This window comes from Spermophilus citellus, assembly GCF_964194105.1.
Source record: "Spermophilus citellus genome assembly, chromosome: 13".
In the NCBI taxonomy this organism is placed as follows: Eukaryota; Metazoa; Chordata; class Mammalia; order Rodentia; family Sciuridae; genus Spermophilus; species Spermophilus citellus.
The window spans coordinates 96,139,101-96,165,007 of NC_138193.1; the positions used below are offsets into that span (position 1 = coordinate 96,139,101).

At 38.6% G+C, this 25,907-nt stretch overlaps 2 protein-coding genes across 2 annotated transcripts in view; both read right to left on the minus strand.

Annotated features, from left to right (window-relative positions):
• DRC1 (dynein regulatory complex subunit 1) overlaps nucleotides 1-8,032 on the minus strand; it is a 43,060-nt gene extending 35,028 nt beyond the window's left edge. The window contains exon 1 of the mRNA XM_081264852.1: nucleotides 7,859-8,032. Within this exon, the coding sequence (XP_081120978.1) occupies nucleotides 7,859-8,019 (161 nt within the window). The 5' untranslated portion in view covers nucleotides 8,020-8,032. The remainder of the gene's footprint in view (nucleotides 1-7,858) is intronic.
• A 5,350-nt stretch (nucleotides 8,033-13,382) lies between these two features.
• The window catches only part of SELENOI (selenoprotein I), a 51,005-nt gene continuing 38,480 nt past the window's right edge, over nucleotides 13,383-25,907 (minus strand). The window contains exons 7-10 of the mRNA XM_081264521.1: nucleotides 25,682-25,730; nucleotides 23,847-24,027; nucleotides 22,420-22,602; nucleotides 13,383-20,074 (exon numbers count right to left, since the gene is read on the minus strand). Of these exons, the coding sequence (XP_081120647.1) occupies nucleotides 19,976-20,074; nucleotides 22,420-22,602; nucleotides 23,847-24,027; nucleotides 25,682-25,730 (512 nt within the window). The 3' untranslated portion in view covers nucleotides 13,383-19,975. The remainder of the gene's footprint in view (nucleotides 20,075-22,419; nucleotides 22,603-23,846; nucleotides 24,028-25,681; nucleotides 25,731-25,907) is intronic.

Genomic DNA, 25,907 nt, shown 5'->3' on the forward strand with positions numbered 1-25,907 from the left:
CACTCTGAGGGAAAGGGGCACCCTAACAGGTTCAGTGCCAGATGATCTACTTGAGCTGTTGCCTGTGCAGAGCTGGGGGCCAGGGTACTCAAGTCCTTCTTTCAGGCTGGTCGGATTTTGCAGAGACTTCTCCATCGTCCTCAGGGTGGAACACCAGCAGGCAAGGAGCGGCAGGTCTGCGCGCTCTCAGCATGCAGCGCACATGTGCTCCTCCTTGTCCAGCATCCCCAAAGGCAGTGGGAGAAAGGTTCTTGGCATCTGAGTATTAATTTTCCAATCAATTCCCTTTGTGCTCTCACCCCCACTTCCAGATGAATTTGATGCCACCAATTTCTTAGTCTTTGGAAGATTTACTACAGAGTAAACCAAGGGGGTTCTCAGCTTTCTTCATGATCAGCTTATAGTTCCATATTCTTGAATCTTCAAAGCCACTTTCCACCTATTCTTATGCTTCCTAGCTTCCCAAATTTTGTTACTGTTGAGTTTTCTGTTCTTGACTTTGTGGGTTTATGTCTTTTTTACCTAATTCCATTAAGTGTCATTTTAATGGAGCATTTGTTGGGGTGGTGGTGGTACTGAGGATTGAACTCAGGGGTGCTCTACCACTGAGCTACATCCCCAGCCCTTTTTATTGTATTTTGAGATAGGGTCTTGCTAAGTTGCAGAGGCTGGCCTCAGGCTTGGGATCCTCCTGCCTTAGCCTCCCAAGTCACTGGGATTACAGGCCTGCCCCACTGTACCCAGCTTAATGGAGGTTTGATCTCTCTTCACTATGGATGTATATATTCCATCTGTCATATTTACACAGAAATGACATCTCCCAGGAATTCTAAGCTTCAACTGAGGCCCAGAGATTGGGAGTTTCAAGGACTTTAGCATATTATTCCTGTTCTTTATCTGCATATGACATTTGATTATTTTAACAGTTTTCTTCTTAAAACTATACCTCCGTGACCTAACAGAGTCCAGGCAGCTACAGCAGAGGACACCACAGTCAATCAAGGAATCACTAGCTATGGATAATTTTGAAATAATACAACTGACTAAAATTATCACCATACATTAGCAATTCAAAACAATGCCAGTGATAAAATAGTCCTTTCTGAAAATCTTCTGTTAGGCTAAGTTTGAAATGATTGCTGTAGATACTGTTGGGTTTTAATATTATATGTGTAGGCCACGCTGTAGCACATTTTAATTTCTTAATAAGGACTTAATTCAGAGAATTAAGGCACATGCACACTCAGAGCACATTTGAAATGGTTCAGAAGTGCCTGTCCCCAACCACTTAGTTACCACTGTCTGTGCAGAACAGGGATTTGACAAGCCAGCAGGAGCACAATCATTGCAAAGGCAAAGAAACAAAATCAGAATCACTTCAATTCTGTCATTCTGTGTGCAACTTGTTTTCTACAGCTTAAAAATTCATTCTTTTGGAAACATTCCTTCATATGATTATATCCTTCCCTACCCTTAAGCATATTAATGTAATTAAAAAGCATTAATCCATTACTTCTTTCTCATTTTGTACTGTAAATTTCATTTTCATTTTTTTAAATTTTTACTGGTTTGGTTATATATATATATATATATATATATATATATATATATAAAGTTCAAGATAGAGCCTCCCTGGGTTCAATCCATAAGTGCTGCCAAAAAAAAAAAAAAAAAAAAAAACTTCAGTAAGAGAAAATGTTCACTGTGGGCCTCTCTTTTCAGACTATTGTCATTTGTTAGGGTCATAAACAAGTCAAGATGATGCCTGGCATTTTGCCAGAGGGAGTGGTTTGTGAAGTAACACCAGCGAGCCATTAAGATGATAGAGATTCCTTAATGACTGACTGCTGTGTCTAGATTATGTCAATTAAGTTAAGCTGTGTGTAATCATTAAGATGAGGATTCCTTATTGGTTGACTGCTGTATCTAGTTTATGTTAATTAAGCTGTGTATTCAGTTATGTATATATACCCCTCCTGTCCTATAATAAACGGCTCCCACTCCTGCTGTATCAATCTTCACAAGTTCCTCGTCACCACCCCCCCACCACCACCACCACCACACACCCGCCCCCCCCCCCCACCGTTATTTTGTCCAGCCAGCCGGGCTGCGGCAGTCATTATCTGTGTTTTTTTTTTTTTTTTTTAATCACCTACTCCACGTTTTAGGTTTGTTAGGGACGTGTTACACCTCACTTGTCTTTCCACCAGCCTCAATGGGACCTCCCGCCCCAGTCTCCTTTGTCAGCCCTCTTCTGTCAACTACTAAGTGCTGTTCGGATTTTTTGTTTGTTTATTTGTTTGCTTGTTTTTTGGTACCAGGGATTGAACCCAGGGGTTCTATGTGGCCGAGCCACATCCCAGTCCTCTTTTTTTTTTAAACTTTTTGAGACCAGGTCTCGCTAAATTGCTTAGGGCCTATATAAGTTGCTATGACTGACTTTGAACTTGCGATCTACCTGCCATAGCCTTCCAAGTTGCTGGAATTACAGGTGTGCACCACCACACCCAGCAATGCCGGACTATCTTAGGGCTTTATAGCTCTCCTCTCCTTCCTTTAATCCCCATTCCCACTGTAGCTGAATTAATTCCTGTGGTTTTAAATACAATCACGATGCTGCTGACACCTCTAATCCAGAGCCACATCCAATGACCTAACCATCTTCTCAATTTTAATGTCTTATAAAATCCAACTTTCTTAATATGTTCAAAACCTACCCCCAGGGCTGGGAATGTGGCTCAAGCGGTAGCGCACTCGCCTGCCATGCATGCCATTCAATCCTCAGCACCACATACAAATAAAGATGTTGTGTCCGCCGAAAACTAAAAAATTAAATATTAAAAAATTCTCTCTCTCTCTCTTTCTCTCTCTCTCTCTCTCTCTCTCTCTCTAAAAAAAATAAAATAAAATAAAAACCTTTAAAAAAAACCCACCCTGAATTTCCAGGTCCTGCCTCATTATCCCCACTACTCTCTACTATTACCATCTGTTATGGTTTAGGTATGAAGTATCCCAAAAAAATCTCATGTGTGAGACAATCAAGAAAGTGGAGAGGTGAAATGACTGGGTTATGAGAGCCTTAACCTGATCAGTGAATTAATCCCCTGATAGGGATTAACTGGGTGGTAACTATAGGCACCCCCCTCCCCACCTTCCTGGTGTGATGCCTTGAGCCACTTTCTTCCACCACACTCTTCCACCATGATGTTCTGCCTCATTTTGGGCTCTGGGGAATGGAGTTAGTAGCTATCTATGGACTGAGACCTCTGAAACTGTGAGCCCCAAAATAAACTTTTCCTCCTCTAGAATTATTTGTCAGGTCTTTTGGTCACAGTGGTGAAAAAGTTGACTAAAACACCATCAGATAGGCACCATCATCTACCCAGCTGTTCAAACCATTCTTCCTTTTTACCTTTTACCTAATAGCCAATAAACCTATAACCCACTCCATTCCATCTCCAAGGTGTGTCTTAGGTACATCTGCTTCTCTTCAATCCCATTGCCACTAAAAGTCAAGAACAACCTTGTCTCTCACCAGAACCAAAGCAACTACCCCTCACTTTTACTCCTGACTCCCCAAAAACAATCCCCAAAGAGCAATCAGAGTGATCTGAAGATGAAAGTCAGACCGAGTCACTCCCTCCCCAGGCTAGAACCTTCCATATGTTCTCACTGTACTTAAAGTCCACTCTGAACACCTTCTGCATGATCTGGCCCCTGGCCATCTCCCCAGCCATGCTCTTGACCACTCTATGTGAGTGGGAGGGGCTTTGAGTCTGCTGTGCCAGACCTAAAATGGCCTTTCTCCATTTTTGTTGTTTTGTTTTTAACATTTAATTTGGATGAGTGAGAATAATGTATAATCTTCCATCCTCCAGCTTTCACAACCCTCAATACATGGTCAATTTATTTCCTCTATCCTTCTTCCCACTGCAGGGAATGTGGAGAGGAGTTAGAATATGTTAAAACTGATGAAAGACACCCTGCGTCTCACCATAGAACTTCACACGCATCTCTGGAAGATAGGGCCTTTCCCCCATAACCACACACCATTGTCACAGCCAACAATTCCTTACATAGCATAAGGCCCAGTCCAACTCTTTCATAGTTCTTTCTCACTCTTCAAGGCCAACTTCTCTAGCTACCTACCTTTAGGTCTCACATCTATTATTCCCCACTTTGTTCTTTCATATTTTCTTTAGGGTTCTTGTTAAACTTTGTAGCTATAGTGTTGCTTTCTTGTTTCATTGGGCTTTATATTTCCTGTCTCCCTCATTACAATATAAATTTCCTAAGGGGCGATATTGTATTTGTCTTTTCATCATTGAATTCTCATCACAACTGCCAAGGAAATCCTGGTAACCAAGGACTTGATCCACAGAGAGTATGGAGGTGGTTAAATATGTCATCATGGGGGCAAAAGAGAAGGGCAGCCAACAAGAGTACAGCTCATATATGTTAACAAAGAAAACAACAATGCATGAAGAGACTAAAATTAGTAAAAAGTCATGATCCCTTGCCCAATTCCTGAACCTATGCCCATTTTCAGACCCAGAATCTAGTAACTAAAGAGGTGGCAGAATCCTCAGGACAATGGACCTGAAACACAATGGTAAATATATATTATAATGATATGCCCTGTCCTTTCCCAATGGGGCCTATGGTCTTCTACTCCAGGGACTATTAATGAGGAAGGGGGGATACCCAGACATTTATGGGACTATTAGAACAAAATATGTGTTACAACTGACACCTAAAGACCCCACTAGAGTGAGGGCACACAGGACCCAATGTCCTACTTATTGAAGATCTCCTAGGTCTGTGGACTCAGCCAAGGGTCATTTCTCTGGTCACAAAAGAATAATGGCATTGCCTACTTAGCAGTTTGAGAACATCCACATGAAGTCCTTGGCCTGTGGACATTGCAAGAAAGTGTAGAACTATCATACTGGGGAAGGCCAAACTGATGCCTCTAGAACTGCACCTAAGTAAATATAACATCAAAACCCGGGGGAGGGGGATGGTGGGGATACAGGAGTGGTGGTCCCTATCAGATCTCCATTTAATTCACAGGTCTGGCACCTGCAGAACCTGGATGGGTTCTAGAAAATGACTTGGTTGACTTGATAACTCAACCAAGTAGCAATCAAGCTGCCATGCAACTGTGGTATCTTTTCTAGAACAGCCTCAGGATCAGGGAATGTGGCCACTAGTTGAGTGTTTTCTTTTCTACCTCAATCAGGAAAAAGGATCAGGACATTCATGTATACATAGAACAGAAAAATAATATACACAACGGTAATTCTCTTGATCACTGTCATAATACATTTAGAACAGATCAAGGACATCTGGATCTCCCACAGAACATCACAATGATCTATTGCCTCAGGTCAGCAAACTATGACCTTGGGCCAAATATGGCTGTGTGAATTCAAGGGATGTATGTGAACTCTGTCCTTTCTGTTCAATTTTGCTACAATCCTAAAACTGCTCTAAAAATAAAGTTTATTTATTTTTTTAAATCAAAAGAAGACTATTTTGGGGGGCTGGGGTTGTGGCTCAGTGGTACAGCACTTGCCTCGCATGTGTGAGGTACTGTGTTCGGTCACCAGCACCACATAAAAAGAAAGAAAGAAGACTATTTTGTAATATATGAACATTATATGGAGTTCAAATTGTAATGTCCATAAATAACATTTTGTTGAAATACAGCCATGCCTGAGTTAAGCAGCTGGGACAGAGACCATGTGACCTCAGAAGCCTAAATACTGACTATCTAGCCCTTTACATAAAAAGTATACCAGCTGGCACCTTAGTGACCAAGAGATGGCAATATACCACAGGTCTGGTAAGAAGGTAGGTGATGCCGGGCATGGTGGTGCATGCCTGTAATCCCAGTGGCTAGGGAGGCTGAGACAGGAGGATCACATGTTCAAAGCCAGCTCAGAAAAAGTGAGATGCCAAACAACTCAGTGAGACCCTGTCTCTAAATAAAATACAAAATAGAGCTGGGAATGTGGCTCAGTGGTCCAGTGCCCCTGAGTTCAACCCCCCAAAAAATAGAAAAAAAAAAAGAGGTAGGTGAAAAGTCCCATGAAGATTCAGGGATCTGAATCAACATTAAAGTTTTTAGGAATCCAGTGGTCAGTGGCATGTTGGAATATCCCACCAAATTAAAATATATATATACATATATATATATATATTTTTTTTTTAATTTGGTGGGATATATATATATATATATATATATATATATATATATATTGCATCTTTTATCTTCTACTACAAAGAAGAAAACTCGATTCCTATTAGGTCCCTTGGGTTCCTAGTGGCAATACAATTCACACTCAGGGATACTTTTTAGTCTGACATAAAAAGCTACCAGCTTTGAATGGTGCCAGGAACAGTGGCACAGTCCCGAGAATTCTATAGTAAAGCTATGCCTTCTGTAGTGTGTGTGTGTGTGTGTGTGTGTGTGTGTGTGTGTGTATGTGTATGTGTATAAAACAGCTCCTGGAAGCTCCTGAGCACTGATAGAGAGTGAACAATTGAACAAGGGATGCCAAGTGAGCAGGCATCCGTAACTATAAATCATGAGCTCAGTGACAGATCCCACACAACATGAAGACTGGAAGACCCAAGAGCAGGCTATTTTAAGATGGAAATAGTAGATCTGAAACAGACCCTGAGCAGGACCAAAGGACACACTGTGGCTCCATGCACAGGTCTTCCAGACCCCTACATCATCTACCATGGCTGCACCAGTTCCCCTCCCTCTGCTCAGACTTGTGTATATCAGTTGAAGAAAAGTGGAAATAGCCCGAGTTCAGTTTATAGATTTTTTGGTTTGATTTGTGGGTTCAGGCTGAAAACAGACAGCAACTGCATTACAGCCTCGCTCCAGGACGGTCTTGGAATACAGCGATGATAAGTCTTCCCAAGGGGCAGAACTTTAAGAGCTGCAATTAGTCATGGATTTTGTATGAACAAAAAGTCACCTTAGCCAGCACTGCTATCCAGAGGCTTGAGCATGGCTTGATCCTCAGGCATGGATTTTTACACAATAAATAATTAGGCCAGGTGGCTCCATTCATGTGCAAAAAGAGGAGCAGAAATGGGCCCATGACTGGCTGCCAGATCATATACCCTACGATCCCAGATCAGCCAGCCTGCCCATACGGGGATGGCACCAGCTGAAAGACAAGGCACACTCCAGAATGGAGTCCCAGCCTCCAAATGCAGTGACCACTGGGAGTCAGAGAGTTTCATGTGACTCTGTCCTCATGGGTCTGGCAACCAACTGACCCCGCTTATCGTTCTTAATGACTCAGTAGGGACTTTGAGCTTCCTGTCTTCACAACTCTGGCGTCTAGCAGATCCAAAGTCCAAATCCCCAAAGAAGCATACTCTTGCCAGGGTACAGAGCAAGCATCCAACTGAACTACAGGGTTTGGCCGCCACTTTGGACTCCTTGGGTCCAAGGACCAGCAGATAAGAGAAGTCATCATCTCCTCAAAGCAATTGAGACCAGCAGAAGTGATGGCAGAGTGATCGCTGAGGTCCACTCAGTAAACACTTGTGGAAGGAAAGCGGGCAGGAAGGAAGACCCCTGAATCCTCAGTGCAACTGCCTTAAACAACAGGCTCCCAGTTTCTAGCTGCGACTTGACAACAGTGTGTTGTGTGTTTTAATGCCCCATACTCACCTGAACCTTCTGGAAGGAATGTTTTCTAACTCATCAAGGAACGAGGTCCCCTGACACTCAGAGCACACTCCCACCCCTGCTTCTGCACTGGGTCTGTTCCGCGCACCAGCACCCTGCGCTCTCGGCGGCAAGACCAGCCCAGACCCAGCTCACCGTCTCCGGGCTTCCAGGCGCGCCGCGATGCGGAGGCGCCGGGCCTGGATCCGCTCCTGCGGGTTATCAGAATTAACCGAGGGCTCGAGATTTTGGGTGGATAAGCGTTCTTCCACAGTCTGATCCAGGACCCCTATGGACTCTGACGGACTCGGATTCATGGCAGGAGCCTTCCCTTGGCAGCTCCGCCCGGACGCCTCTCGGTTGCTAGGAACAAGCCGTTGCCAGGGAAAAGCAGTCACCTGACCTGCAGTCGGCGTGGTTGCGCGCGCAGCTTTTCAGTCCCCGCCCACCTTTGCTCTTTATAGCGTAGCTTCAGGCTTTATTCCTTGGACCTGAAGTTAGAATGCGAGTACTATCCTGACCTCCGCAAGGTCCCAGTCATACTAGCGGAGATTGTGGGGTCTCACCATGAGACTGAAAGACTTAAAGAGCTGGACTAAGTTGTGGTTCATCACTTCCTGACTCATTCATTCATCAAATGAATATTCCTAAAAATCATATTCATCAAATACAATCGAATGCTTACTATGAGCCGCGCACTGTACTACAGCTAAGGACACTGGCATTGTCCTTTCCTTATGGGGAGTACAGAATAACAGGTTCACTCTGAGCCTACTGCCTCGGATGTATAAACTAAACTGTATTGCACCCATACAGTCGTTGGCCATTCATTTTTGAGCTCCTGTTGATGCACTGGCTCCTAGAATGTGAAACCACCCTGCTATCAATAAATTTATATCCAGCAAGGAATTGTCTTCTGTAGCTGTTTTCAGTAGGGAGGAAACCTAAAGCAATCTCACCATCACCACTTACTATCACAGATTGTAAAAGGAAAAAGGAAAAGGGGTATAGAGGGATATAATTGTCGTAGGAATACAAAAGCACTATTAAAATCTCACAGAAACTAGGCATAATGATGGTGCATACCTGTAAGCCCAGCAACTTGGGAGGCTGGCTGAGTCAGGAGGATCCCAAGTTAAAGGTCAGCCTCAGAAAACTTAGCGAGATCCTGTCTCAAAAATAAAGAATGAAAAGGACTGGGGATGGAGCTTAGTGGTAAAGCATTCCTGGGTTCAAATTCAGGTAACCAAATAAATAAATAAACAAACAAGTAAATAAATAAATAAATAAATAAATGGCATTGTTTCCGGAAAGACTCTTATTTCCTAGGCATTTTAATGTCTCGTTGTCAACAAAAAGTATTCTCATTAAGAATTAAAACCCTTAATATAAAATCAAACTGAATACCATTTGATAGGATCTATCCCATCAGTAGGAAACTAATGAAAGGACAGTAGCATAATGATAAAATGGGGATACTAGTCCTGGCCCTTGCACTGCCACCTTGGGAAAGTCACAACTTTTTGAGGTCTATCTTCTACTTAGCTGTATTTACTGTTTTTCTATTGAGCTCAGTCAGGCCAAGAAGCCCTTTGTGAATAAGACCTGCCACGAGGCAAATAGAGTGTTTTTAAAATCAATTTTTTCCAAGTCTGCAAGTGGTACAGAACATGGAACAGCCCAAAGAGTCCAACTATGCATAGGTCCTTGTCCCTGGCCAGGTGTTGGCAGCAGTGGTGATGAGTTTTGCGGCAAGACTTTAGGCCCCTCTGCCAAATCTCTCCTTTGATTGTATCTCACTTGTTAAACCTTCCTGGGAGTCATGGAATACAGATAAGGTAGATATATGTGTTCTTTACCATCAGAGCAAGGTACAGCTCTGACCACATACTGCCAGTTTCTGGTTCACGTCTCCACCATTCCTAAGAAGAAAAGCAAGTTAATGTGTGCATATGTCTGCAGCTAGGAGCAGGATACTGTGAGAAAGTGGGAATCAGCTGTTACACAAGAAAGAGGTTCAAGAGCAAAGGTTTCATCAGAGTCCATGAAGAGTACCCAGTGACATCAAAGATGACCCAGATTCCACTCCAGACATTTTCTGCAATAAGGAATCTGGCTCTACTTTTTCTATTCAACTACAGGCAGTTTGGGGGCCTCACCCACTTTCTTCTCTTGGGACAACTTGTGGAGGGAAGACATAAAGGGTTGCTGGGGATGTTGCTTAAGGTAGAACATTTGTCTGGCATGTGCAAGGACCCAGCACCCGCCCCAAACTTCTTTGCTGGCAAGAGATTCCCATGTGTGTTGGACACTCATCTAGCTCACACCATCACAATAAAAGCCACAGCTAGTCTCCTTTCCTGGCCAGCTGGGAGAACTTCTTTGCTTCTATGGACAGCCTCAATTATGTAATGAAATGAAGCTTTTTAATAGTTGTGGAAAACAGTGTTGTTCACCACTAAAAGGGCACCTTTCTGGAGAACATTCATCCACCTATTGAATGTTAGATTCTATGTGCATTGACTAGGCATTTCTACTTAACAGAATCATCCTTATACAACTCTTGGAGTTGTAAATGTGTTTTATTCAATGCTGTATACATATCACCTAACACAATACCTGACACATGGTAAGTGCTCAACAAATATTTGCTGAGTGAAAGAAATGCTCATAGGACATCTTGGAGAGTATGTTGAAAGTTCCCTGGGTGGTGGCTGGGAGGAGAAAGTATGCAGAGAGAAGCACTCTGTGCCCCTTAGATTTGTTGATTGTCTCACCCTTGTTATATGTGCATTTTAGTTAATATTGTGAGGTACTTAAAGATAATGCCCAAAGTTTTTTAGAAGTAGCAAAATAACCCATGCATTAAAATCCTTTTGTTGGTTTTTAGAACTGTCTTCTGGGAATGACTTTTGTTAATCCACCTCTAGAGTTCTGAACTGTCACTGGAATGGTGGAAAAAGAAGAGGAAGGTGAAGGGAAGTATTCTTTGCTACTATCTCAGTATCTGAAAGAAAGCTTTAGTTTATGACCAGAGGTCTACGTGTGCATTTTTAGTAAAATACTTTAGTACTTTAATAAGCTTTCTCGATGTCCTGAAGTGTAAAATAAAACAGTAGAGCTAGTGAATTAGCCAACCGGTAAATCTTTTTGTTATAACTGATAGATGCATCTTGGAAATGGAATTGTTTATCTCTGGGCAGGCATATCAGACTTGTTCATTAGCTGCTGCAGAGGGCAGAAGGAAGACACAGGGAGAGATTTCTTTGATGTGAGTCTTGAGGCATGTGCATCTTCTGGCTATACTACAGGAATACTTAATTCACTGGGAACATGCTTTCTTGCTAATATTTTAGTAGTAGAACTCAGAAAATGAACCCTCTTAGAAACACTATGCTTGGTGTACTCATTTTAAATTGAGCATCAAGGGAACACATTATCTTAGTTATAACTCTGCCAACATGTTGTCTGGAGTTCTGTTGCCATTTCTGTCTTCAGAGAAATAAGAGAAACAGGATTACAATTGTTTTCTAAGATTAAGGTGGTATAGTATACTATTAGTTATTATAAATACTTATGTACCTTTGGGATTTTGAATTGGTGAATATTCATGACGTGTGGAAAAGCATGATACACACTATGACCTCAATCACACAAAACGTGATGTTGCATGTGTACACACATGACCTAAGGAACATGTCCAAGTAATGTTTGTAATTGGATGACTTTATTCTTTGCTTGTGTTTCTTGTTTCCTGGAATGCACCTATTAAATTAAAACTGTTTTTAAAAGTTGGGGGTAAAATGCATATAGATAGCTGGGCATGGTGGCACATGCCTGTAATCCTAGAAACTCAGGAAGCTGAGGCAGGATTCAAGTTCAAGGCCAGCCTCAGCAACTTAGCAAAAACCCATCTCAAAATAAAAACTTTTTTTTTTCTTTAAAAGGGGTTATGGGGCTGGGGATATGGCTCAAGCAGTAGCGCGCTCGCCTGGCATGCGTGCGGCCCGGGTTCGATCCTCAGCACCACATACAAAGATGTTGTGTCCGCCGAAAACTAAAAAATAAATAGTAAAAAATTAAAAAAAATTTTTTGAAATAAAAATAAACAATAAAAGGGGTTATGGATGTGCCTCAGCGGTTAAATGCCCCTGGATTCAATCCCTGGTACCCCCTTCCCCAATCTATAGTTATTCTATTTACAGTATAAAAAAAACTGAATGTGATTCAAGGAATCAATTGGTAACTATTGATTCATGGGATGAAACACAATTTAAGAATAAAAATGACCCAAAACATATATTAAATGAGAAAGATGCAGAACATATAAATTGTGACCCCAATTTTAGCTGAAATACAAAGAGAATGTAAAAAAGAAAAATAGGGGGAAGTCCATAAGACAGCTGATATTTCTGGGGCCTGTGTTTATGGGTAACTTTTGCAATTTTTATTCTACAAAACGTCTTTTTATGTTGTTGTTGTTGTTTATGTTTTTACCATAAACATATCACTTAAAAATTATTTAATAGTTTGCTTTTATTTTCCACTTTTTTGGGGGGGTTGGGGGGTAGGTACTAGGGTTTGAATCCAGGAACGCTTAATCTCTGAGCCACCTTCCCAGCCCTTTTTTGAGACAGACTCTCACTTAAGTTACTCAGAGCCTAAATTGCTGAGGCTGACTTTGAACTTGTGATCCTCCTGCCTCAGCCTCCAGAGCCACAGGGATTACAGGCATGTGCCACCATGCCCAGCTTATTCATTTTTTTTCAAATGAGAAGTGACAGGAGATCATGAAGAGACTAAGGCAGGCAAGAGTATGGTTGTCATAGCTGAATGATTTAAGGAAGGGACGTTTACCTTGATGAATGACCAGTACCCAATCTGTTCCTCAAATGATAGGCTGCAATCCAAAAGTGGACCTGCTTTGAGAAATGACTTATAGATGGGACAAGTCCTTAGAATATGACACCCTCATTCCTAGGTAGGTAGGTTTTAAGCAATAATTGAAAAACCATCTGGCTATTTGTGCTTCCTTTGCTGGGCTGACTTGGCCATCTACCTTTAGCTTATATAGTCTTTACTATATAAAAAGGGGGAAAATGACGTTGATCATTGTACAAGTCAAGTCACACAGTTCTACATCCATGTTTATACTAAACCACCTTAACTGGACTTTGAGGATATTGGAAAATATTTGGGTAACTTCTTGGTTTATTATTATGTCCCAGTTTGTCATTTTTACTATACTTCAAAAGCAATCTGTTTTATTTAATTTTGGTTATTTATAGAACTATGCCACCATTATCTTCAAAGGTACAAGAATGGAACAGAGAAAGCAGGGACTCAGGAGTTTTAGTCATGTCATATGGCCTAGAAAAAAGTTGTAAGGTAAAAAAGAACAGAAGTAGGAATTAGTTAAACTTCCATACCCACTTCTGGGAGAGTCCAGAGCAGTATACTATGAATAACTACTACTGCCACCTGTCTCCCATCTTCTTTGGTCACAATACCAAAAAGAGGGAAAAAAGGAAGTTTTGTTTTGTTTTTAATGTTTTGCTTTAGAACAATCAATGATTCTAAGACAGCAGCTGGACATTATTTTTCCATTATGGCTCCCTCCCCTTTTAAACCCTCCATGGAACAATAAAAAAGACAACCCAAAAACAATTAAAAGGATTTAAAAATTATTTACTCTTTTATTACAATAAATATTTATCAATAAAAGAATTAAACGATTTAAACTAAAACCTACTGCATTACTTTGGAGTTCACAGCAGCAGAAATAAAACATAAATCCAGTTGAAAGGTCAAGGCTTCTAGAATCCAGTGACAAGAAACAGTCAGATCTTAATTATCTGGGTTAGCAGCAGGGAACAGTAATACATATAATGCAAAAATAACATTGAAATGCACTGAAATTGTACATCAAGTTATCTGAGACTTCACAACATTCTGGTGAAGTAATTTAAGCAAGTTGCAAAGCTCCACTTCTGCAAGAGCTTTCCCCAGGGAGCCCAGGAAAACAACTCTCCCACAGCCGCCTTCTAGCCAAAAATAGGCTCACTATGGTGCAGATCCAAAAGCCTCAACCCTGGTGGTGGGAGCAGCCAAGTATCTTTATAGCTCACACAATCCCTGGTTAAAGGGGCATAGAAAGTGACATATTTTAAAGGGCTTTCTCAAAGACTGAGATGAACTGAAAGGAAGAAAGGCTATGGCTCCAAACCAGGAAGAGGCTTCAGAGTTACAGGCCACACATACACCAAGTCCACATGAAGAAATTATCTAATGAGGGCTTATCATCTGGCTGATAATCAAGAGTACACCCCATGTATACATGATATCATACATACATATGCAGAAAATATGTGTACATATTAAACATGTCTATATACAGAGAGCACACATAACCAGATAAAATAAATGTTACAATATCTACTATGAACACAGCAAGTCCTAGAAAGACCAGTTACTAATGTGTTCAATTAAACTACATTAAAGGGAAAAGATTTTATGCTCCTCTTCATCTTTCTAATATATTCTCTCTTTGTAGCAAACATATTCCACCTGCTCCAGCAGTGCTATTTCTAAGTACCTGAGAAGGAATGAATTATCCTTTTTTCAGAATACTTCAAAAGGCCAACTGTAACAGGACTGAGCTACACAACTCAATAATTGACTTGGCCATGATGCTTACCACCTATTCCTAGTTCCAGGGCATGAAACTCTACTCAGCAAAGTATCAATTTCTTTTTCTACAACTTGTCACAAATTGAATCTATTATGTCAGATGGGAAGGGAAAAGGCAAAGGCAGGCAGCAGGGAGTTTATACCTTGGCAATTAATCATTTCCTTCCCCTTGACCTACAGGTTATCTGATATTAAAACATTGGAATCTGGAGTCCAATACTGAATTCAGCTCTCTTGAGATATCCAGAAGTGAGCAAATCATTATAGGTAGCTGGGTCTTTATCTCCTAAACGGCTGCTCTGATGAGGTAAAGTTATCTAACAAAATAACCTACCAAAAAAATTTAGTATTGTAAACAGTCTCAATCAGTAGTTATTAAACTTAGATAAAAGCTGATACTGAATGATAACAGTAATTCAACTGATGATACAGGAGTCACAGATCTTGCCAAATCAAATCAGGCTTCTTTTATAACCTGATTAGTAATATCAAGTACTAACGAAACATGTTCTAGGTCAAGAACTTACTCTTCAGGTATTAGAAACTGCTCATCAGGAAGAATATCACAATCTAGAACTCATGGCCAATTGTATATGGTTTAATAAAAACTCGAAATCAGCTATCATTTTAACTCTTACTCACAGAAACTGTTTAAGGGAAGACCTTACATAACCAAAGAGACCGAAGATACCCATGACACTTAGCCACTCCCTGTGTCTTCAATACTGTCTCTGATTTCAATTTTTAGTGTATGTGTTGCCAAAGTGAGTGTTCCGTCATTATTACAATGTCGCATTTAGGTTCCCAATGGCCATGATCCAATCTGCATGCTTTAAAAAGAGCACTACTCAGCTCAGCTTTCTAAGAATGATTCTCTGAAGAGGAAGACAATGTAAATGGTCTGTCTCCAAATGGATTTTCCTAGAAAGACAAGCCCTTGCTAAAGTATTCACAAATCAATCCATGTGGCACTTTTAGTTCTGGGAACCTGGTTTTCCTGACCAAATGCAACATAACCCCTTTGATCAGGCTACCCATGAGGGTGCTCTGAATGGCAAACCTTTTTTGCTACCCTAAATATGAACTCATTTAAGATCTGTCTGTATAAAGAGCAGATCTCTGCTTAAAAACAAACAAAAACCAGTTAGATTACTATCTCTTACATATTTGTTTATTAAAGAGCAAAGCATATTACTAGCATGCAGGTTAAAAAGTAAGGTTATCTTTATTTTGTACTGTAGAAATGAATCGGCCAACAAATCCAATTTCTATGATTCCATGCAAGGAAGAAGCAAACATATCACCAATTTCTCTGAAAAAAAGTTAAACAACCATGATTTACCATATATCCTAAAGTAATTGCCTGCCATGTCAGTCATTTGTACCATTGTCAAAGATAAAGACCAAAATATACAAATCACATGGGTTACATAATAAAGGAAAGTCAGAAATTTATGTAAGCTTCCTAAACTGCCCAGAGCACCACACTTTCAAGTTTCACAGTGATTAACTTAACACCACTTTACAGTTAAGACTGTCACTTTAAATATACATGTCAAAGTGCTTCAAATGCAGCATACTAGTTAAAATTCCTCCTGGAAGGTTATAGTACTGGCAGCTAACTTAGTAAGGTTATTCACCCACAGGGTGTTCATGAAAGGGCTGCCTTACAAAGAGACCTCATGGGATAAAGAAAATTCTGGTCTGACTTCACAAATTTTCTGTAGAGCAATAGATCAAGTCCAGAACTGAGGTCAAGATAAGGCCACTCTGAACACAGGCATCAATACAACCAAAGATTTCTGAATCAGTTTTTGGCTTATTTTGGGACCCAAAGTCAAAAGTCCCAGTCCATCAGACTTACTTTTTCCCTCTGACACGTTCTCAGTCTTTGACTAATTACGAGATCTAAGGCAATCAAGAAAAATCTGAATGTAGCAAGATTTAGAAGCAACAAAGCAAGGCCTGAGTGGGCTGTCTCTGTCGTAAGTGGTGGCTAGTTGGGAGGAAACCCAGGTGAAGAATGAAAAAGATGAATTAATTCCAGTTAAAATATAAAAGGGAAAGTAGTCTTTGATTTAAACACCTACAGATTACCTTTTTATTCTCTAGGGGTCACAGAGTCAAAGATATATTCCAATTGTCTTTTGACTCACTACAAAATAAACCAGTCCTTTGAATACCAAATACAGGAAACTTCCAAATTCATGAAGCATTAAGGTGGTCCCTTTTTCCCTTTAAAACATATACTACAGGGCTGGGGCTGTAACTCAGTGGTAGAGCACTTGTTGCGCATGTGTAAGGCCCTGGGTTCAATCCTCAGCACCACATAAAAATAAATACATAAAAATAAAGATATTGTGTTCACCTATAACTAAAAAACAAAATTCTTTTTTAAAGAAAACGTATACTGTGGGTTGGGGATGTAGCTCAGTGGTACAGTGCTTGTCTCAGCACACACAAGGCTCTAAATTCAATCCTCAGCATCATTTAAAAAAAAAAAAAAAAAGACACTACACTCTTTTCCTGTATATTCCCTGAATACCCAGGCTCTGGGTGATCATTAACACTCTTTTGGTATCAACTTAGAATTTAGGTAACTCCACACACACACTCCTCTTCCCAATACTTCTAAATGAGAATAAATATTCATGGCAGTACAACATTCTAGACCACAATTAACATTTAACCTTCCCAAAATTAGAATTAAAAGTATTTTAGTCATACTATGAAAATGCCAAAGAAGAACATTTACCTTGTTATTTTGAAAGTTACACACTATTGCCTGAAACTGAAACCCATAAGCTACCTCTATTACTATTTGTGAAGATACTTTGTAATTTGTACAATGCAGTGAGATCATGAATATTAAAGAACCAAAAAAAGTAGCAGTAGCATATTCTTCCAGGTATTTTTAAACTTTTCTATCCCATATACCATCTCAAATACAAGGGAATTATTTTCTTACAAGACTGAAGGGGCATTTTTCATGCCATAAGCTGAAAAGAAACCTCGTACAAGTATATGTGACTTTGGTCAGCAGAAACACAATGCAAACCTCTGGCCTGGCTAAGGCACTCTATTCTGCAAGTACAGAAAACACGCATGTATGCTCCTGACCATGGTGGCAATGCTCCCCACAATGCAGCCAGTGTGTGCTGGGGAGAAAGGCTGGGGTGTGAACTCACCCAAAATTTCATGCAAAAGCTTGAAACATCTTTTATACTTTGGAAAGGTTTGAGTAATCAGTATGATAGAAATGCACAGAGCTACTGGTAATTAAGTCCTCTATCAGCTGCTATATCACTATACAAAATATGGGGGCTTTCAAGATGCACCATCAAGATGGCAGACTAAAACAAGAGAAGGTCAGCAGTATAGGAAGGATTAACACAAGTCCACAGTATTCTGGAACAGTTAATTGTTCAGTTTCCCTTATTGACAGCCTCCTTTCTTTCACCCACGGCATAATTCCTTACTACCCCAGGAAAATATGTCATAAAATATAGGCACAAAACACCTTACAAATAGTCTTAATGCAACAAAATGTGGGCAGAAACATATTCAGAAGTAAAAGAGTCTCAAAATTACAAGCCATAACCCAAAGGACCCTAATGACAGAATTAAAGGGTTTGGTTTTTTTTGTTTGTTTGTTTTAAATACACTGTACAAGGTGAAAAAAAATCTGTGGTCCAAATTTGTCACTTTATAAACATTTATCAGTTCTTTTAAACAAATTAATCTCATCCTTGAGTACAAGGTCAACAAAACAGTAAAAATGATTAGGTAAGAAATCTTAAAACAAAGTTTTTTCCCCCACTTCAAATGAATACTTAATCCAATTCAATTTTACAGATGATACAACAAGGTGAACACAAAACGGTTACCTTCACTTAACTGGTTCATTTCTTTGACCTGCATGATGGCGATTTATTAATAAACATGGATTCACTATACATATTTCTAAATTACATCAATTCTCATCTATTTTCAGTATTCACTTTTTTCTCAGAGAAAGTCACCAAAACTAAACCTTTACAAATTATTTTCTTAAATGAGTAGGAAGCTCCTTGACTCACTTCTAATAACCTGGATGACAATGATTAGAATTTAAAATTTTAAAAACAAAATATCAATTACAGTTATTTTTTTTTTACAAAGCAGCAGACTGAAACTCAACAAAGAAATATGCTATAATTTTAACTACAGTCACATTCATAAATAATGGTTAAGAATATAATTACATATCAACACAGTGGTGCCTATTTTATCCAAGTGCAACCTGTCCAAAAAGAAATAAGGGTTTAAGATACACTCTTCATTCAAGCACAAACTTCATTCAGTGGAAAATAAAATCAGCAAGTAAATTTCACCACCACCAAACTAAATGAAGACAAAGTCAAAGAAACAGAGAATAAAATATCCACATTTATGAAAAGATATGATTTATAAAATGACCACAATAAAGGTAAAGTTTTGTTATCAATAAACCTTAAAAATTACTCCAAGTCATATTAAGGAAATAGGTACTGGGTAAGGCATATATATCAAAAGTTTTCTTCAAGTGGAGAAGCAGGCAAGTTTGGGAAGAGAGTATTTCTCTCTGTTTTATCCCATATGAAATAAAAAACACAGCATTTCACCCCCAAAAGGAGAGTGAGTGAAAGCAAGGAAGGACAGACAGACAAACTGAGTCAGAAAACTAATTTCGTTCATAGCGAGGTTCATGAGATTCCTAACTCTAATTTAAATCTCCTCTTAGAAGGTGCTTTATCTGCGTTTCTCACAAGTAATTATCAAAGACTGGGGACTGTCACACATATTCTTACAATCATAGCTCACAGGCACCAAATCCTAGCAACCTTCAGCTGAGAGAGAAAATGCCACACTTAAACCATGAACCATGCCAATGGATGAGCTATAATTACAACCCATTCTCTACTAAGTATAAACAGAATATTTCTCTTTAAAAGAAATTTAAACCATTTATCAAAATCTATTCTGTAATAAAGACAGCCAGAATACTAGAGAATCTCTTTGCCTCTGAGGACAAAAATCATTTCCATGGGAAAGAGAAACCAAGATTTGGCAACGGCATACTGTTCTGTAATAGTTGGCATCTCTGGCTAAAGAAAACTTGCCCCCCACCCCCCGCCACCTTCCCTGCATATTATACTTGAGCTATTGATAATTTCCACAGCTAATGCCACGTGTGAAAACATGCTGTGGTTTTCTGAATATTATCAGTGTTCCTAACCAATTTGGGGTTTTAAAAATAAAAATAAAACATCTTTAACTCTGTATGAGCCAAAATATTATGGACTCATGAAGCTAAAATCACTAGAAGAGTTTTGCTGGTCTAATGAACATTATGCTTAACCAAAATATCACATGGTTTTATAAAAAATAACGTAAGTTGGGAATTAGAAGTTCCAAAATTCCACAAGTTCAGATCATGTTTCATTCCTGCTGTCCAAGTACCACACATACTGAGATTCCATGTCTGTCAAGCAGATCAGTTTAGTTCACTGGTGATGGATGAAATATTTACAAGCATCTATTTACAGTATTTCTTTCTGAAGATTACAGGCCAATGTTCTTTTCTTCCATTCCTAGTCAATCTGAGTTGGGTTTCTTCAATGAGAAGGGATAAATTTGAAAATGGCTGCTCAGCTGCTTAACCTATGAAAAATCAGAACACAAAACTGTGACAACTACATACTGTACTATTTTTTAAAAATAAATGAAATTCACCTCTGGAAAGAATTACTGACACAGTCATCAGAAATAACAAAGAGGTTCTGCTAGATTAGAATAGCTCAAGAACTAGTTAGGTAGCTAAATGGGAGTACTAGAACTACCCTGGGATAGTTAGAACTTGAACCTGGGTCTGCCTCGCTCCAAAATCTAGTCTTTCCAGAGCCCTCTAAACCAGACAAATTCATATCCAAATCTGCTGAAAACTGCAAGATTACCTGAATTATAATATCTAGTAAATCAAATAATTATATCTATAATTAGATACAATATTCAGTTTGTACATTTCTAGGTAATCATTCCTAATTCCTGATGATCTAGTATAAAACTGGATCTGTTAATTTAGAAAGACAATATTGGTTAGAATATTCCTAGTAGGTAGGTAAAAACATTGTTATATACCAGCTAAGAATGTCATTTATTTGATATTTATCATAGTATGTATGTTTCAGCAGCTCAAATGTTTTATGTGGCCTAGCAAGTTTTACCTTCTGGCCAGAAGTTATAGACATGATAAACAAGCAAAAAAGACCAGACCAGACAAGAAAGATGCTCCCAGAATTTCTCTCAGTAGCTTGATTATTCCCCAGATTTTTAAAAAATATTTATTCTTAAGTTTTAGGTGGGCACAATATCTTTATTTTACATTTATGTGGTGCTGAGGATCGAACCCAGTGCCTCATGCATGCTAGGCAAGCACTCTACCAGGCCAAAACCCCAGTCCCTATTTCCCAGATTTTTAACCATGTGTACTACCTTTATAATTTAAAGAAAAAAAAATGTGTTTTAATTTGTTATATATATGGTTTTCTAAAAATATGCTTCTGAAGGGCTGAACAAATTAAAACAATTTCAAAAGATATTAGCAATTATTTTATCAAAATAAGGGTCCCAAAGTGTTGACAGAAAACATGTTAAGCCAGATGTGGTGGTGCACACTTGTAATCCCAGTGGCCCAGGAGGCTGAGGCAGGATTGCAAGTTCAAAGCCAGTCTCAGCAACTTAACGAGGCCCTAAGCAACTGAGCGAGACCATTTCCAAATAAAATATTTAAAAGGGCTGAAGATGTGGCTCAGTGGCTAAGTGCCCCTGGGCTCAATTTCTGGTACCCCCTTCAAAAAACAGAAGAAAGAAAACATGAAAACATGTTAAACTTACACAATTATAAACATAAATGATTATGCCTCATCAGATTTATCACATTCTCTTTTTCCATAACAATTTCATCTATTTTGTTCTAACCAATGAGGGTTAATTTGGGGACAAGCACTAAGGGAACAAAGCCCAAGTTTAACAATATGTGCAAGGTATAAAGTTTTTCACAAGCATGACACTGTCCCCCTATTTTAAAAACGTGTATGAGAATATAGAAGTAAAGACATTTTGTTTCTCAAACCAATTCACAGGAGAGTTCTCTTAGAAACAAGAACATCAAACAGAAGCACTTTAAGAGCCATAAAATGTGAATATCCTTTATATAACGCCATTCCTATGAAATTATTCTCTGAATATAAAACAAATGGAAGAAAAAAATATTATTCCAGATTGTTCACACCAGCATTATTAATAATGATGATAATTTGAAAATAACCTAAATTATTAAAATAACTGGGTTATGATTAATAAATTACGTAATGATTAAGTAATCTTCCTTGATGAAATATTGTGCAGCAATTAAAATTCAACCATGAAACTGTGCTAAAATATGTATTAAGGTTTGCAAACACTTCTTAAAATCAATTTCCTTTGATTTTCCCCCTTATTTATTATTCTGCTGATAAAGTGAAGCTTCATATGATGCAAAAGCTTTCCTCTACTCTGAAATTTTAATTCCCCTAGTACATTGTTCAAATTGAGCAGGGGAGAAAAGAAGTGCTACAAAACCAAATTATGTTAATGAACAATAAAAAAGCCCCTAACGCTAAAGAAGCTAGTGAAGAAACAGATAACAATGGGATTATCTGGTCCCACATAATTAAAAGCACAAAATAGTTTATAATTCTACTCAACAAGATTATGGCTAGATGTATACTCATTTAAAATAAGAACTAATACGTAATAATTATCCAGCTTTAAAAGCATTTATAGTTATTATAACTTAATCATTAGAAAAACAATACTTGATATTGCATTATCTGGACATTATCTCAAATTTAGGGAATATCCCAAAATCCTTTCAGCTACTACAGTAATTTCTTTTAAATTTTTCCATTGCCTCTTTTTCACTATTTATAAGAAACAAATAAAACCAGCTTTACTTGATTACTCACCACTCGTACTCCATAATGGATGTGGGCCAGAGTAAAGCCAGTTGTTAATAAATACAGGAGAAGACTCTCCAGGTAAGAGGCTACTCCCAGGTTCACTGCTATGACAACCAAGAAGAGAGGAACCAGCAACCAATTCAAAGTTGGGCACCGTGTGCTGCTCATTTGACAAACAATCAGCTGACACTTGAAGTTGGTTTGAAAAAAGAAAGTTTAATTAGCAAAGCACTTCCAAAACTAGTCAGTGCAACATTTAAAAACTATTCAAGAACTTAAGCCAACACATTTACATTATCTTAATAGTTCTCAACTATTCAGGGGCCCAGCTGGACTCCAGACCCAACCCCCCACACACAGAGCCTCAGAACATGTCAGAAGAGACTGGAAAAAGCCTGATGCGATGGCACATGCCTGCAATCAGGAGGCTACTAGGGAGGTTGAGGCAAGAGGACTGCAAATTCCAAGGCCAGGTAAGGCAACTTAGCAAGATCCTGTCTCAAAATAAAAAATAAAAAAAAAGGGCTGGAGATGTAGCTCAGGGTGAAACACCCCTGGGTTCAATCCTCAGTACCAGACATGTACACACACACACTCCAACTCACACCCAAAAGAACCTGAAAATACTACTGAAGTCACTAAATCCTATTGGTTTCAAAGAGCACAATAAAATAATTATCAACATGTTCTGTCCTGAAGTTATTACTGTTTCTGATTTAAAATATTTTAAAAATCTGCTTATTATAATACTATGTGAGTTTTCAAATTATCCACTTGTCAATATTTCTAAAATAAAAATTGTGTGTGTGTGTGTGTGTGTGTTTATTTGTTCTAACTGGTTATACATGACAGAAGAATGCATTTTGACACATCATACATAGATGGAGTAATACTCCATTCCGGTTGTACATGTGATCACTATGCACATAAGGTAACAATGTCCGTTTCATTTTACTATCATCCTTACCTCCATACTGTCTGTGTGTTTTGTACTGGAGATTGAACCCAGGGGCACTTTACCACTAAGCCATATCCCTAGTCCTTTGTAGTTTTATTTTGAAACAGAGTCTTGCTAAATTGCCGAAGCTAGCCTTAACTTGCCATCTTTCCTGCCTCAACCTCTGGGATTATGGGTACACCTCACTGCATGGGTTATAGATTATGATTTTCAAAAATTTTTCATTTGTTGGTTTTTTTCTTTTTGGTACTAGGGATTGAATCCAGGGGAGCTTTACCACTAATCCATATCCCCAGCCCTTCTAATTTTTATTTTGAGACAGGGCCTCATTAAAGTTGCTTTAAGCCTCACAAGTTGCTGAGGATGGCCTCAAACTTGGAATTCTCCTGCCTCAGCCTCCCAAGCTGCTGGGATTACAGGCATGCACCACTGTGCCTGGCTATATGATAATTTTTAAAAGAAATAAATATCTTACTGTGATGTTGGCAAAAGCTGTTCCAACCATAAAGTAGAATACTCTAGGATGTAGCTCTAAAATATCTGAAGGTGACCAGAGGATCCAGGCTGTAGACAAAATGAAGAGCAAACATGGAGAAAAGAAGGGAACCATAGCTTCATAGACTGAATTGTGTTTCAAGGTGTTATTTTTATAGCTTCTGGAAAAAAAAAAAAAATCAAGTAATACAAAGAACATTATTACATATAAAACTTATATAGTACTTTGCCATTTCCTAAGTATTTTCACATTTCTTCTCTTATTTTACAATCATAATTATCCTATGGCATAGATAGAGCCACATTATTATGGCTATAACTTCATAGCCAGGGTGAAAATAAGAGAACTAAACTTATATAACCTGATTCAAGAGGCATGGCCAGTATTTTGGCACCTGGTCCCCGTCCCCCCCACCCCCATCTTCTTTTTTTAAAATACTTTTTTAATTGTAGATGGACATAATATCTTTATTTATTTATTTTTATGTGGTGCTGAGTTTCGAACCCAGTGCCTCACACATGCAAGGCAAGTGCTCTACCACTGAGCTAAAACCCCAGTCTTGCCTGGTCCCCTTTTTAATCTCTTTAAACCAAATTATCAATTGCTGTGTCAAGAATGTAAAGATGAATACAATTTGGTCTTTATTCTGTGAAATATTCTAGTAGGCTAAACAAAGTGAACATGAAATAGCAGTATTACTTTAATACATTAAAAGTAAGATGTAATGCACACAAAGACCCCGAAATAAGACTGCCAATACCACATCCTGGTATCTGTAAACACACAGCAAGTAATCCAATATGTTTGCTCATCTAGACACACCCCCAAATTCCAGTCCTGGTTTTTGCTATGGGTCACATGACCCTGGGCATTGTGTTGTCTAATTAGAATGTAATCATTATATTCTGAGGGGGAAATGACTCAATCTCTACAGACTTAGAACTCCAAATTTTATGGCTTCTATAAATGATTACCAGTCACAATAAATAGGGAAGATTCAAGAGCTTAGCTTGACATGGATGTAATTCTGTGAGACACAGAACTAAAAGATGAAGGAGAAAGTTTCAACTAGAGGAAACAGTAACAGAGGAAACAGCAGGAAAAAAAATTACTGAGAAGGGAAAGATCCCACCTCCCAACTCTTTCCCCTGAAGGCAGGAATTTCTATGCAACTGCTATTTGAGAAAAGTCAGCCTAAGTCCAATTTTAACCTACACACATTCAAAAATTATTATTTTATACTTTTGTTAACTATACTCACAGATAACTTACAAAATTGAATGTAAACACATAAATATTTAAGAGGAAGATACTCTCTCACTGTCAAACTAAAAGACTGGTGAGCCCAAAACCATAAAAAAAGAACTAGTAATTCTGTGATATGGTTGAATTGACTACATTAGCCAAAGATACCCTAATCTCATTCTAGATTCAAAATTCATATTTCATAACCATTTCAAAATGTCCAGACTCAGAAAAGAAAAATAGAACCTTAGAATTGCTGAAATTTTTCACATTTTTTTGCCCAGTTAAAAAATAAAATACTGGGGCTGGGGTTGTGGCTCAGTGGTAGAGTGCTCAACTAGCAAGTTCGAGGCCCTGGGTTCGATCCTCAGCACCACATAAAAATAAATAAAATAAAGGTATTGTGTCCAACTACAACTAAAAAATAAATATTTAAAAAATAATTTTAAAAAATAAAATACTGGGCTGGGGATATAGCTCAGCTGGTAGAGTGCTTGCCTCACATGCACAAGGACCTGAGTTCAATCCCCAGCACCACAACAAATAAATTAATTAAATTAAATACTTACCTGAAAAAGTTTAATAAACTCATTGGAAGAGTCACAAATATTGCACAACCTAAAGGAAAGAATACTTAAATTATCATGAATTATTAAAGAGTTAGTATATTAAAATAACTGAATTCTTGCAAGATACACAATGTTTGTAGATCCAACAATTTTCAGGCTCAAGTTTATTTCTGTAATAAAAACTAAATACATTCCTAACAGCATTTACAACTGGGAGAGTGCCAGT